Raw genomic sequence first — 11,938 nt, 5'->3', positions numbered from 1 at the left:
ACGTGCAATATTTGAACAATAGGACTGAACGCAGAATGTGGTATCAGCGACAATTAAGAATAGTAAATTAAGTCCCCACAGAAAAAATGCAGTCAGTCTTTAACCCTCATCTGTCTTCTTATTTGGCTCCACCTCAACTACAGAGAGAATCCCCCCTGCCCACCACCTGCAAGCCCGAGAGGTGTCCAGGGTCCTGCAGCTGCTGCTGTACCTGAGCAGTCCGGCCTGTGCACTGCTAAGTCCGGCGTCCCCATCTCTAAGCCCTGCTCTTGTGAGAACATGTCCCCAAGCCTCAAATGAACAGGAGCGCATGTGAGAACACTCCAGCACCAGCGCGCGTGCGCGCACACACACACACACACACACACACACACACACACACACACACACACACACACACACACACACTTAGAAAACTTTACTAGACAATTCTCAGTGCCTACTGCAGCTTTTCATCAATGCACATCCCCATCCCAAGCAGATGCTGTGTTCCCAGTACATGTGAGACCCACAGCCCTGGGGTCTGCCTGAAAAAACCTCAGAAACTCAGTGGGCATGAGGAAGCAGAGTGTACAGGGGAAAGGGAAGAGAGAAAGGAACAAAATCTCCTTGTTTTTTTTTTTAAATTAATGAATAAAAATTGTATATAGTTATAGGGTACAATGTGATGTTTTTATATACGTATGCACTGTGGAATGATTAAATCAAGCTAATTAACATATCCATCACCTCACATACTTATTTTTTTGTGGTGAGCACATTTAAAATTTACTCTTAGCGGGCCAGCCCCGTGGCGCACTCGGGAGAGTGCAGCGCTTGGGAGCGCAGCGGCGCTCCCACCGCAGGTTCAGATCCTATATAGGACTTGCCATTGCGCTCACTGGCTGAGCGCGGTGCTGGCGACACCAAGCCAAGGGTTGCAATCCCCTTACTGGTCACAAAAAGACAAAAAAATAAAATAAAATAAAATTTACTCTTAGTGATTTTGAAATATGCATTACATAATTATTAACTATACATATCATGCTGGGTAATAGATCTCAAAAACTTATTCCTGAGATGGTAGGATTGGAGACATGTTGCTCAAAGGATACAAAGTTTCAGTTAGGAGGAATAAGTCCAGGAGATCTCTTGTATATCGTGGTGACTATAATTAACCATGTATTGTATACTTGAAAATCACTGAGAGTAGATTTTAAGTGTTCTCACCACACACAAAAAATGCTAAGTATGTGAGGTAATGCATATGCTAATTAGCTCAATTTGGACACTCCACAATGTATCCATATTTCAAAACATCATATTGAATTGGGAGGAGGGTTCTGGTCAAGATGGCAGAATAGACAGTCCACAGCGTCACTCTCTCCCACAAATCAACCAAATTTACAACTATAAAAATGTAACATCAGCCAAGCTGGGGCCGCTGGAGCTCAGGGGAAGAAAAGGAGAGACCTACGGAGTTCATGAAGGTGGGAGAAACTACGATGAGAGAAAGAAAAAGCTGCTCTGAGCATTTCGGGCTGTGGCTGCTTTAAGGCTGGAGCTGCTGAGCACATGGAGCAGGAACCAGCAGAAGCTGCAGCTGTGCCCTTCAGATGGAGTTACTTGGAGGTGGCAGGAGAGAAGAGTACTTTGGTGGCCCCCAGGACAGCAAGACCACTGATAGGGTTCCCATGGACCCACGCAGGAGCAAAGAGCCAGAACAACTGAAAAAAGGGAGCCATTCAGAGGCTGGTGAGCACAGGGCCCGTCCCATGGGAAGTGTTTGGAGTGTGGACGGTGGGTGAGATGGGAACACCGGGAGAACACTGGAGCACAGCAAGGACAGCTGACCTGCCCCCCAATCAGCACAGGACCACTCAGAGGAGACTGATCAGGAATACAGAATTGCATGGGGTGCAGTTTGATGAAAAAACTCAGACCCAGATCAGAGATTCCACAGAACACAGACCCACCGGGTCTCTGGAGAGCCAGAAGTACCTATTAAGGTCAACCATTAAACCCTGAGCTGCACAAAAAGCCTTCCCTAGGGAAACAGCCGCAAAGTAGCAATTTAAACAACTACACATTCAAGTACTGGTTCCACAGGAAGTTCCCCCATGTTAGAAGCAAAGGACAAAAAATTAGTTCCGGGCCAGGCACACCACTAGTGCCTTGGGGCCTGCCTGGGAACTGGAGGCTTGAATCTGGGGACCGGACCCTACTCCCACTTCCAGGCAAACTGTGCCAGCGCCTCGGGGCCAGCACGGGGACCCGAGGAAAGGAGAAGGGGACTGGACCTTTCTCCCACAACCAGGCACACCATGCCAGCACCTTGGAGCCCACCCAGGGACCCAAGGCATGGAGAAGGGGACCGGACCTCTCTCCCACAACCAGGCACACCAAGCCAGCTCCTTAGGTCTCACCTGGTGATCGAGGCATAGAGAAGGGGACTGGACACATCTCCCACAACCTGGCACATGGCACCAGCGACTTGGGGCCTGCCCAGGGACCAGAGACATGGAGAAGGGGACCAGACACACCCCACAACCAGGCATACCACCAGTGCCAAGGAGCATACCAGAAACAGCACCTCCATGTAGGTGGCCCACTGTAGCCTCCATAATAACCATGGCTGCTGCAAAAGCGACTAGACACCACAAGCACCATGCAGATGGTCCGCCAACCACTGGAGTGCGTTCACACAAGGAGAGTCACCAGCAGAAGCAAAGAAAAGAAGAGGATGTCTCTTTCCGCAAAGCCCATTTCAGACTGACAGAAGCAGCATCTGTTCTATGATAATATTGGGGGACCCGATCACATCTCTCAGCATTGGACGGATCATCTAGGCAACAATTAACAGAGTAACCATGATTCTTTCAGAAGGAGAGAAGAAATCTAGGGTAATTGGGGAGGAGGGGGGAGGGAATGGGGGAAGGGGAGAGATTGGACAAGGGGCATAAAGAATAATTATGATTTGTAACAATACATATGCTAGTAATATTGATTTGATCAACATATCTCAATGTTCAACCCCCAAAATATGTATAATCGATTTTGATTCAATAAATAAAATAAATTTTAAAAAAATCATATTGTACACCTAAATACATACAATTTTTGTCAATTAAAAACAATAAACATTACAAAATAAAAATAAAGATAAATAATATTCTCCTTGTCTGACTGAAACTTTGTACCCTTTGACCAACATCTCCCAGTCTCCCTTCTCCCAGCCCAGTAACCACCACTCTACTCTATGCTTCTAGGAGTTTGACTTTTTCAGATTCCACACATTAGTGAGATCATGCAGTATTTGTCTTCTGTGCCTGGCTCACCTCATTGGTTTTATATATTTATTTATTTGTTTATTTTTAATTTTTATTTTTTAAAAGATGACTGGTAAGGGGATCTTAACCCTTGACATGGTGTTGTCAGCACCACACTCTCCCAAGTGAGCCATGGGCTGGCCTCACCTCATTGGTTTTAAACTGGGAGAAATTTCTCCACTCTGTCCACAGTTTCCTTCTGACCTTCCTTCTGGCCCTCTCTCAAAAAATGGCCTCCATTCTGGGGAGACCTCAGGCTTCGTGTGGTCATAGAAAGCCCACCCTGCTCTTGCCACCCTCTCCAAAGCTCTCTGTCTATGGCCTGGCCGGAGGTGGTCATTGGACCTGCTGGCCCAGCCTTTCCAGTAGAGTGGCTGGCCATTTGGTAAATGATCCCTTGAGAGGACGAGGCTCGGGCACGCTGGTTGTAGCCACAGGGACTGCTGTGTCCATAGTAACACAGATGGCCTTGCCTCCTCAGCAGCATTCCTTCCAGAAAATCCCTTGGAAGGTGGAGAATGTTCACAAGTTGAAAATGTAATTCCTATTGAAATTGCTTCCACAATGACCAACAAAAACATACATTACCAAACTCCAGGTTTATAATACAAAAATTTCCCAAACAAAAGTCAAAGAAAAGTATAAGAAACGAGCAGAAACCATGTGAATGTGTGCACACCAGTCACAACTTTTAACAAGCCACAAGGGCTGCAGGCGGGATTTGGTCACAGCGTGGGTCTTCAGTTATGGCCATGGCAGCTTGAGGGGGCTGGAGACCCTCCCAGGCCACAAAGTTCAAGCCATGCTTGCCAGTCATGGTAGAGGAATTCCAAGTCTGGCCCTCCTTTCAACGCGCCTGTTTCAGTGGTATAAATATGTTTTCCTCTTCATCTGTCATACTCGTGTAAACTCAGGAATATGCCAGGGCCGTCCACCAGCATGGAGAGTGATTTCAAAGACAGAAAAATGTCCCAGGTCCTTCTGTTCTCATTAGTGCTTGCCTGTGGTCCAACCAGGGAAGGGGCCAGGAGTAAGACCTGATCACTCCGGGGGACTACATGGAGTTTCCTCTCTCTGTTACCTCAACCAACCTGGCTTCCCCAGGACTGGAAGAAGCCAGGAGGACCCCCATTGAGTGACATTTCCATGGTCTGAGGTTGGGGACCCCCACCTCAATCTGGGGTCACAGACATGCTGATTCATAGCTGGCTCTGCAGTCTCCAGTCCTGGGACCTGCGCACATCACCTAGCCCCTCCTAGTATATTGTAATAACCCATGTGGGGAGCCTCTTCCTGACTTGGGCCTGCGTCCCAGACCTGCTGGCTCACCAGCCCACTGCACTGCTGAGAGGGCCAGCAGGGGTCAGACCGCAAAGCAAAGGTACAGGCCTGGGTGGGCCTCGTGGGGACAAAGCACAGCCTCTGTTCCCACTCTCAGGAGAAGGGCTCAGCTCTCTGGCCCAGGAGACCCTGCCAAGAGGAAGTCCCCAAGATCTGAGCAGGGTAAGGGGGCACGGGCTTCCCAGGGCCCACTGTCCAGAGCAGGAAGTTGGCTGGGGCTCTGCCTATTAGCTGAGCAAACAATACAGTTCTCAGGAAGATGGACTGTGGCCCCAGCCCTGGAGAGGGGTGAGGACAGGGTATATGAAGCCCTTGGGGCTGGGCTCTGGGAAGGTTGGTTTGGATCTCAGGAGTGTCCCCTTAGCCCCACTCCACCATGAAGCTCGCTGCCGCCCTCCTGGTGCTCTGCGTGGTCCTGCTCAGTGACTCGAGTGAGTGCCCTGGGGGCCTCGGCTCCCAGCCCCTGCATTGTGGGAAACTGGAGAGTCAGCACCTGTTCTTCCCAGGCCCCTACTCCAGCCAGTCCCAATCCTGCTGCCTCCACCTCCTGGGTGCCAGTCTGGTCCTTCCAGGCTCGTCTCTGGTGGTCCCCTGCTTACCACATCACAGGGCTCTCTGGCCTTCACCATCCTGTGGTCCTTGAGGTCGTTTGGGGTCTGCCCCACCTGAGCCCTATAGCCACCTCTCATGCCCCCACCCACATCGGGTTTCTCTTCCTCACCTGCCGACATCAGGCTAGTGCAAGTGCTGGCCCTGGTCTGGGGACACCCCTCTGTTCTCTGCCTCTGACATTCTGGTGAATGTCCCCTCATCCTTTGAGGCACAGTGCAAGTGTCCCCTCCTCTGGAAAGCCTGCCTCAGAGGCTACACAGAGTTCATCTGTCCTTCCTCCACCCTCAGGTCACCTCCAGTGTCCCTCTCTGCAGCGATCTCCTCACTGGGCCATGGCTGTCTGTTTACATGGCCGCTTCTCCCAACCAGCTGGGAGTGCTGCAGAGCTGGGGCTGGGCAGACTCATCTTTGTGTCCCCTGGGGTCGGCACAGGGCAGCCATCAGCCAGGAATGAGCGGCGGTCAGAGATGTTGGGCGGGATGCAGAGGTTCCCTTGGGAACCTCCTGGAGCAGACAGGTCCTCAGCAGTCCTCTTGGGGACCACCCACTCCAGGTGAGTGATTCTTCCCTGCTATGTGTTTGCAGCTGCTGCTTTCCTGGTGGACTCAGTGGCCAAGCCTGTGGCCCAACCTGCAGCTGCACTGGAGTCTGCCGTGGGGGCCATGGCCAACCCCCTTTTCAACCAGCTCAATCCCCTGAAGTTCATGCTGACTAGCCTGGGGATCCCCGTAGAGCACCTCATAGAGGGCTCCAGGAAGTGTGTGACTGATCTGGGCCCTGAGGCCATGGGGGCCATGAAGAGTCTCCTGGTAACACAGGCACCCTGGGCACCCTCCCTCCCGAACTAGGCATCCTGGCCCCATATCAGGGAAACCTTGCTCCCATCTTGCTCCACCAAGATCTGCCCCTGGGAGAAGCTCGGAGTCCTGGGGTGTGGAACCAGTTGACCATATCTGAACTGTGGGGGGGCTGCAGAGGGCCCAAGGGGTCACCTCTCATGGGGAGGCTGCCAGTGGGCTGTGGCATTTTGTTCCAGCGCCCACTCCCAATCCACCACATGGGAACCCTCCCCAGAGCCAACAGCTGCACCTTCCTTCCCACCTGAGCTCCATTGGGTGTCCAGGGCCTGGCCTCAGCTCTCCTCAGTGGCAGAGTGGAGGCACACGCTCAAGCTTGGCTTTTCCTTTCCAGGAGGCCCTGACACTCTTTGGCTGAGCTAAGGTTGGAGTAGCCTTACCTGAGGACAAGAGGCTGCCCACCCACAGGGGCTGGAAACCCTGCTGCCCAGTCCTGAACGTCCATTCTTTTCCCCATCTCTCTCAATAAATGTGATTAAAAGCACATTTGGGGTTGATGTTTACTGACTGACTGCTAATCACCATAGGAGTCCGAGAGCACCGTGCCCCAGGTTATGTGAGGAGTGTGGGAGAGAGAAAGAGAGAGAGAGAGAGGCTGTTGACATTTGGCAGGTGGCATAGAGCCAACAATTAAAGGTGACAAAGATCAGCAAGTATCAGCATTAAAATGAATTTGGAAACTGAATTGGGAATTTCCCTGTTATGCTCTGTAATTGCTTATGAAGTATGGAAATTATCTAAATCCTTGAAGATTGGCGAGAACGCACCAAAGAAACAAAGCCATTTGTGGCTAATATTTGAAAGTTTTTATTTTTTCTCCCTTGACACATAGATCTCTTCCTTGAAATGGGACAGGGTTGAGGGCTACAGAGAATCTGCTGATGTGTTTGCTCTCCCTGAGCTTTCTGGTGGTTTTATTCAAATAACCTAGAGGCTTTGATTCCTTCTGTTCTACCACAGGGACCTCCATTTCTGGACACGTCCCCAATATTGGTGGGAAAGTGCCCATAGAACCCAGACATTGATGCCCATTCAGGGGAAGCTTTGTCAAAGCATGTATAACTCTGCTTCATGCTGCCTGGGAAAGGTTTCTCCCTGCATTGATCATCCACACGTTATGAACAAACTGAATCCATTTTCACCTACTTTACATTAAAACATGGGTCTGGCCTTTTTTGTTCCTATTTTGACAAGAACATTCAGAGATTTAAACTTCTTTAGAGGAGGAGGCATTTTGATGAGTTCACAGTTGAACTAAAACAGGAAGCCACCTGGATCCAGATTAAATTTAAATCTCATTATCAACACATTGCCCTCAAGATTGTCAAGGTTATGCATCTTCGTGGAAGGCTCTGGTTTGGACAATAATGAACCAATAATGAGATGAATCATTATGCATCTCTGGTCAGGAAGGTAGCAGGGACACAGACCTTGATGTGGTCCCAGGCCAACCTCTTTCAAAATTACATGTCCAGGCTCTTTTCAGGTTGTTTGGTAACAATTCCTTAATTAATTAACTGGATTAAATTAACCAAGTAAATTGCTGGGGAACACTGTTACAGAAGCATGTTGGAACTGATGGTAGGTGGGATTGTGGTGCTAGGACCCCGTCCTGAGATGGCTCTGCTACCCTGCACCTGTGGAATCTCCCTAGGAAAACAATGGAGGAGGAATCAAAATGCTTAGTAGAAGAGGGAGACCATGAGTATCTTTTGAAGTTTCACACCAGCTGCAATGGCTAGGTTCCTTCCTCCTGTAGAGTCCTGGGGAAAGAGACCAAAATCATCCTGGAGAAGCTGGTACTCAAACATATTATATGAAAAAAGTGGAAATAAACAGTGCAAAGTGGTGGACTGTAGTGGATGAAATAGCAAACTGTCCTATTTCCCCTTCAGGAGCAGGCACGTACTCTCACCACTCTTGGGATTGTTAGTAGCTGATAGCAATAAGCTGAGTTGCTTTCTGGGAATTACCCTCAAAGAAGTCCACCTTGCCCAAGGTCCCACTCCCAGCCCAGAGGCACTCTGCCTCTAATGAGCCGTTGGTGTAGTTTATAAAGGCCTGGCCTCCTTGCCTCAAGGTGAGACAAATCTAAGGGCCTTTACAGCACCAGAGCTCCCCATGGGATCATCTTAGATCTCTATGACTGCATCACTGTCCAACCTCTCCCTTTGCCCGATATTCCTTCATTTCTCCACACTGTTATGTAGTGACTTTTGATTTAGGGTTTGTAATGTGTGCTGGAGGATGGCTCCCTATTTGCACAGGGTATTGTTCCCAAGCCAGTGCCTCAGTTGCATCTTTAAGAGGTTACTCCATTGCTCTATCTTCTTCGATAAAATTCCTGCTCACAAATCTGTCTCAGAGAATGCTTCCAGGCAACCCAGTTTAAGATAGTAGTACATTACTGTTCAGAGGTCTGTGTGTGTGTAAAAAACAATGGTAGGATAAAATGTTTAAAAATGGTTACTTATTGGGGAGAGAGGGAATAGGGTGGAAAGCTAGAGTTCTTTATCTTATTTTGCCAATTTGACTTCATACCATGTGTTTTATGTTACTATTAAAGATCAAATAATTTTTTTTTTTAAAAAGCAACCTCTAAAAATTGAAATAAAAATAAATAAATAAACTTAACTTTGTTTCTAGTGGTGGCATAACCACCAGAGAGGAACAATTCCAAGGAACTTGAAAAATAATAATTTAACTTTACATCCTGGCGGGTTAGGGGGATATACCCCAAGGACAAGAACAACTGCAAAAATAGTTTTAAACTTTTTTCGTTGGTGATGTTGCTATACCGAGGCCATTCTCTGCATATTCTGTGGTAAGTCAAATGAATAATTATGTTAGTCTCATTGAAACCAGAGATTTCTGGCAAAGTTAAAAGGAGATGCTGATATAAGATCATTAAGGTTAAGTAAAAACCTAAGGGCTGAAGATTAGAATTGGAAGTATAAATGCCCGATGTGTCTTATCTTTAGGGGAAAAAAATCTCTTATCTCTCTCCCCTGAAATTACCTAGAAACTGACTCACCCAGTAGCAGTAAGAAAGAATCCTTGCATCCAGATAGTGGTCTCTAGATACCATTTCCTAGTAAGGAAACCAGGGATCTTTGGAGAAATGGCTGATTCCGGATATGGAGCAGGAACAAAAGATGAGCCTGGAACATCTTTTCATACCAGAATAGAAGGAAGCTACCAAAGACTATCAGGGTTATGCCAAGAAGACAAAGGGGCCAATTTGAATAAAGTTCCTATGAGCCAAAGATGAGGTAATTTTGAACATCAGTAATGGTAATAGCTCCATACTTGATATGAAACTTACCAAGGTATGTTTAAATCCATACATTCTTGACACAAGGGGAAAATAGCCTGTTTAGTAACCCTTGGAGGACATAAGGAAAGTAACTTATAATTTTGAAAACTGGTAAGGAAATAATCAAGAATGTATCCTGCCTTTTCTATAAAATCTGTACCATAGAGTAACCAAGAGTTGATGGAGATGTCTTTGCAAAAGGTAAGCAAAGGAATGATAGAATTAGGTTGCCATCATTTTGCAACCTGTAATGAAAGAATGGATGTAGGAATGTTGATCGATGGCTGCTACTATCACAAAAAGACAATCAGACAACATACACCTAATGGAAGCATATAATACCACCTTTGAAGCAGTTTTGTCTTCCACCCTTAAAATCAAACTTGAATTTAACCAAGATTCTAGATCCACTAATCAAATGATAGGAAATATGGAGAATAGTGGAGCATGTTAAATATCACAATGAGGATGAAACCAACAAAATTCAAACTTAGGTAAACCGTATAGGGCAAGCAACTCAATTTCTTTAACCAAAAAGAGAGTGTTAAAAAACTTTTCAATGAATCGCAATATATGAATTTGAATTGGATCTTGGTTCAGACATAATGTAAATTTATAAAAAGACAACAGGAATTGTGAACACTGAGTTGGTATTTGATGATGTGTGTATTTTAGGTGGGATAATAGTATCATGCTTTTATTTATTTATTTATTTTTTAAAGATGACCGGTAAGGGGATCTTAACCCTTGACTTGGTGTTGTCAGCACCACGCTCACCCAGTGAGCAAACCGGCCATCCCTATATGGGATCCGAACCCGTGGCCTTGGTGTTATCAGCACCGCACTCTCCCAAGTGAGCCACAGGCCGGCCCCAATGCTTTTATTTCTTTTAAAAAATGCTTTTCACTTTGAAATGGATAGTGAAATATTTACAGATAAAATGATATGATGTTTAGACTTTGCCTCAAAACAACCCAGGATGTGCATGATAGGTGGGGGTTTAGTCAAAACAAGATTGGCCATGCAATGAATATTGAAGCTTGGAGATGGGTGGCTAGAGGTGATTAAGTATATGTTAGAAACATTTCAAAATACAAAGGTAAAAAATAGATTGAGACAACTGAAAGAATATATGCAACACACGTGACTGATAAAGGATAACTACCCTGCATATTTAAAGAACTATGAATCAAGAAAAGGACAAAATCCCCAATACACATAATATCATAAAAGGAACCTAAAATAGCAAAGAGTATGCCTGTTATTAACAGGGAAAAAATAAATTGAAACCACAGTGAAATACACTTTCATATTCACCATGTTGTTAAACATTAAAAGTCTGTCAAAAACAAGCATTAGCAAAGTTGTGAAATAATGAAAAAAAAAAAAAAGGTTCATAAACTGCTGGTGGAAGAAGAAAAAAACATTTTGGAAAGGATTTAGGACTTCTAGTAAAGTCAAACATGTGTATGCTCTACAACCTAGCAATTCCAACCCTGTGGTTTATACTCCAGAGAAGATCTTACATACCTGCATCTACCAGAATGTTCAGAGAAGAATGTTTTCTGAGTGTTGGAGGGAGGGGGAAGGGGAATAGAAACAACTCAAAGATACTTCAGAGAAAAGTAGATTCATATTTTGAGATATTCATACAATGCATTTTATCACAGTATAGTGAAAATTAGTAAACTACAGGTATTACAGCTACACACATTAACATGAACAAAATCTCAAAAATATATTAGGCAAATAAAATAAGTCCCAGAAGATATCATACAAAATGATTTCATTTACATTTTTGATATCATATACCCTAAAATTTACCCTTTTAAAGTGTACAATTCAGAGGTTTTCAGTATATTCACAGCATTGTACAATCATCCCTACTAATTTCAGAACATTTTCATCACCCCTAAAAGAAATCTCATACCTATTATCAGTCATTCTTCTTTGGAGAAATATCTACTTCAAATCCTTTGCCCATTTTTAAAATGGGGTTGTTATTCATTGTCGACTTGGAGGAATTCCTTATATATTCTGGAGACTAGACTCATCAGATACATGATTTGCAAATATTTTGTACCACTCTATGGGTTGTCATTTTACTTTCTTTTCCTTTGAAGGACCAACACTTTAAGTTTGGATTAAGTCCAATTTATCTATTTTTTTCGTTGGTTGCTTGGGCTTTAAGGTGTCATATCTAAGAAACTATTGCCTAATCCAGGGCCACAAAGATTCATTATCTATATTTTTTCCTGAAGATTTTACAGTTTTTCGTTCTTACTTTTTATTATTACTAATTTTGAGTTAACTTTTGTATATGGTGTGAGGTAAAGGTCCAACTTTTTTTTTCTTGTGAATATTCAGTTGTCCCAGCACCATTTGTTGAAGAGACTGTTCTTCCCCCGATTCAGGTGTTTTGGAACCCTGTCACAAACTGATTGACCATAAATATAAGGGTTTATTTCTGGCTTCTTAATTCCATTGATCTGTATATGCTATCC

General features: G+C 45.3%; 1 protein-coding gene across 1 annotated transcript; it reads left to right on the top strand.

Annotated features, from left to right (window-relative positions):
• The first annotated feature begins 5,025 nt into the window (after positions 1 to 5,025).
• Positions 5,026 to 6,476, top strand: SCGB3A1 (secretoglobin family 3A member 1). Its single transcript, XM_063087691.1, has 3 exons — positions 5,026 to 5,080; positions 5,847 to 6,070; positions 6,453 to 6,476. Exons 1-3 carry the CDS (start codon positions 5,026 to 5,028, stop codon positions 6,474 to 6,476), a joined length of 303 nt encoding a protein of 100 aa, XP_062943761.1.
• The last annotated feature ends 5,462 nt before the right edge of the window (positions 6,477 to 11,938 follow it).

Source organism: Cynocephalus volans, chromosome 2, assembly GCF_027409185.1.
Source record: "Cynocephalus volans isolate mCynVol1 chromosome 2, mCynVol1.pri, whole genome shotgun sequence".
Lineage (NCBI taxonomy): Eukaryota > Metazoa > Chordata > Mammalia > Dermoptera > Cynocephalidae > Cynocephalus > Cynocephalus volans.
This window is presented reverse-complemented; position numbering and strand designations above follow the sequence as displayed.

What these genes read in the sequence shown, in the direction of transcription:
- SCGB3A1 (XM_063087691.1), top strand. Translation starts at nt 5,026, where the DNA reads ATGAAGCTCGCTGCCGCCCTCCTGGTGCTCTGCGTGGTCCTGCTCAGT. An exon ending in GGTCCTGCTCAGTGACTCGA is followed by an intron (nt 5,081 to 5,846) that starts GTGAGTGCCCTG and finishes ATGTGTTTGCAG; the next exon opens with CTGCTGCTTTCCTGGTGGAC. An exon ending in GGGCCATGAAGAGTCTCCTG is followed by an intron (nt 6,071 to 6,452) that starts GTAACACAGGCA and finishes TTTCCTTTCCAG; the next exon opens with GAGGCCCTGACACTCTTTGG.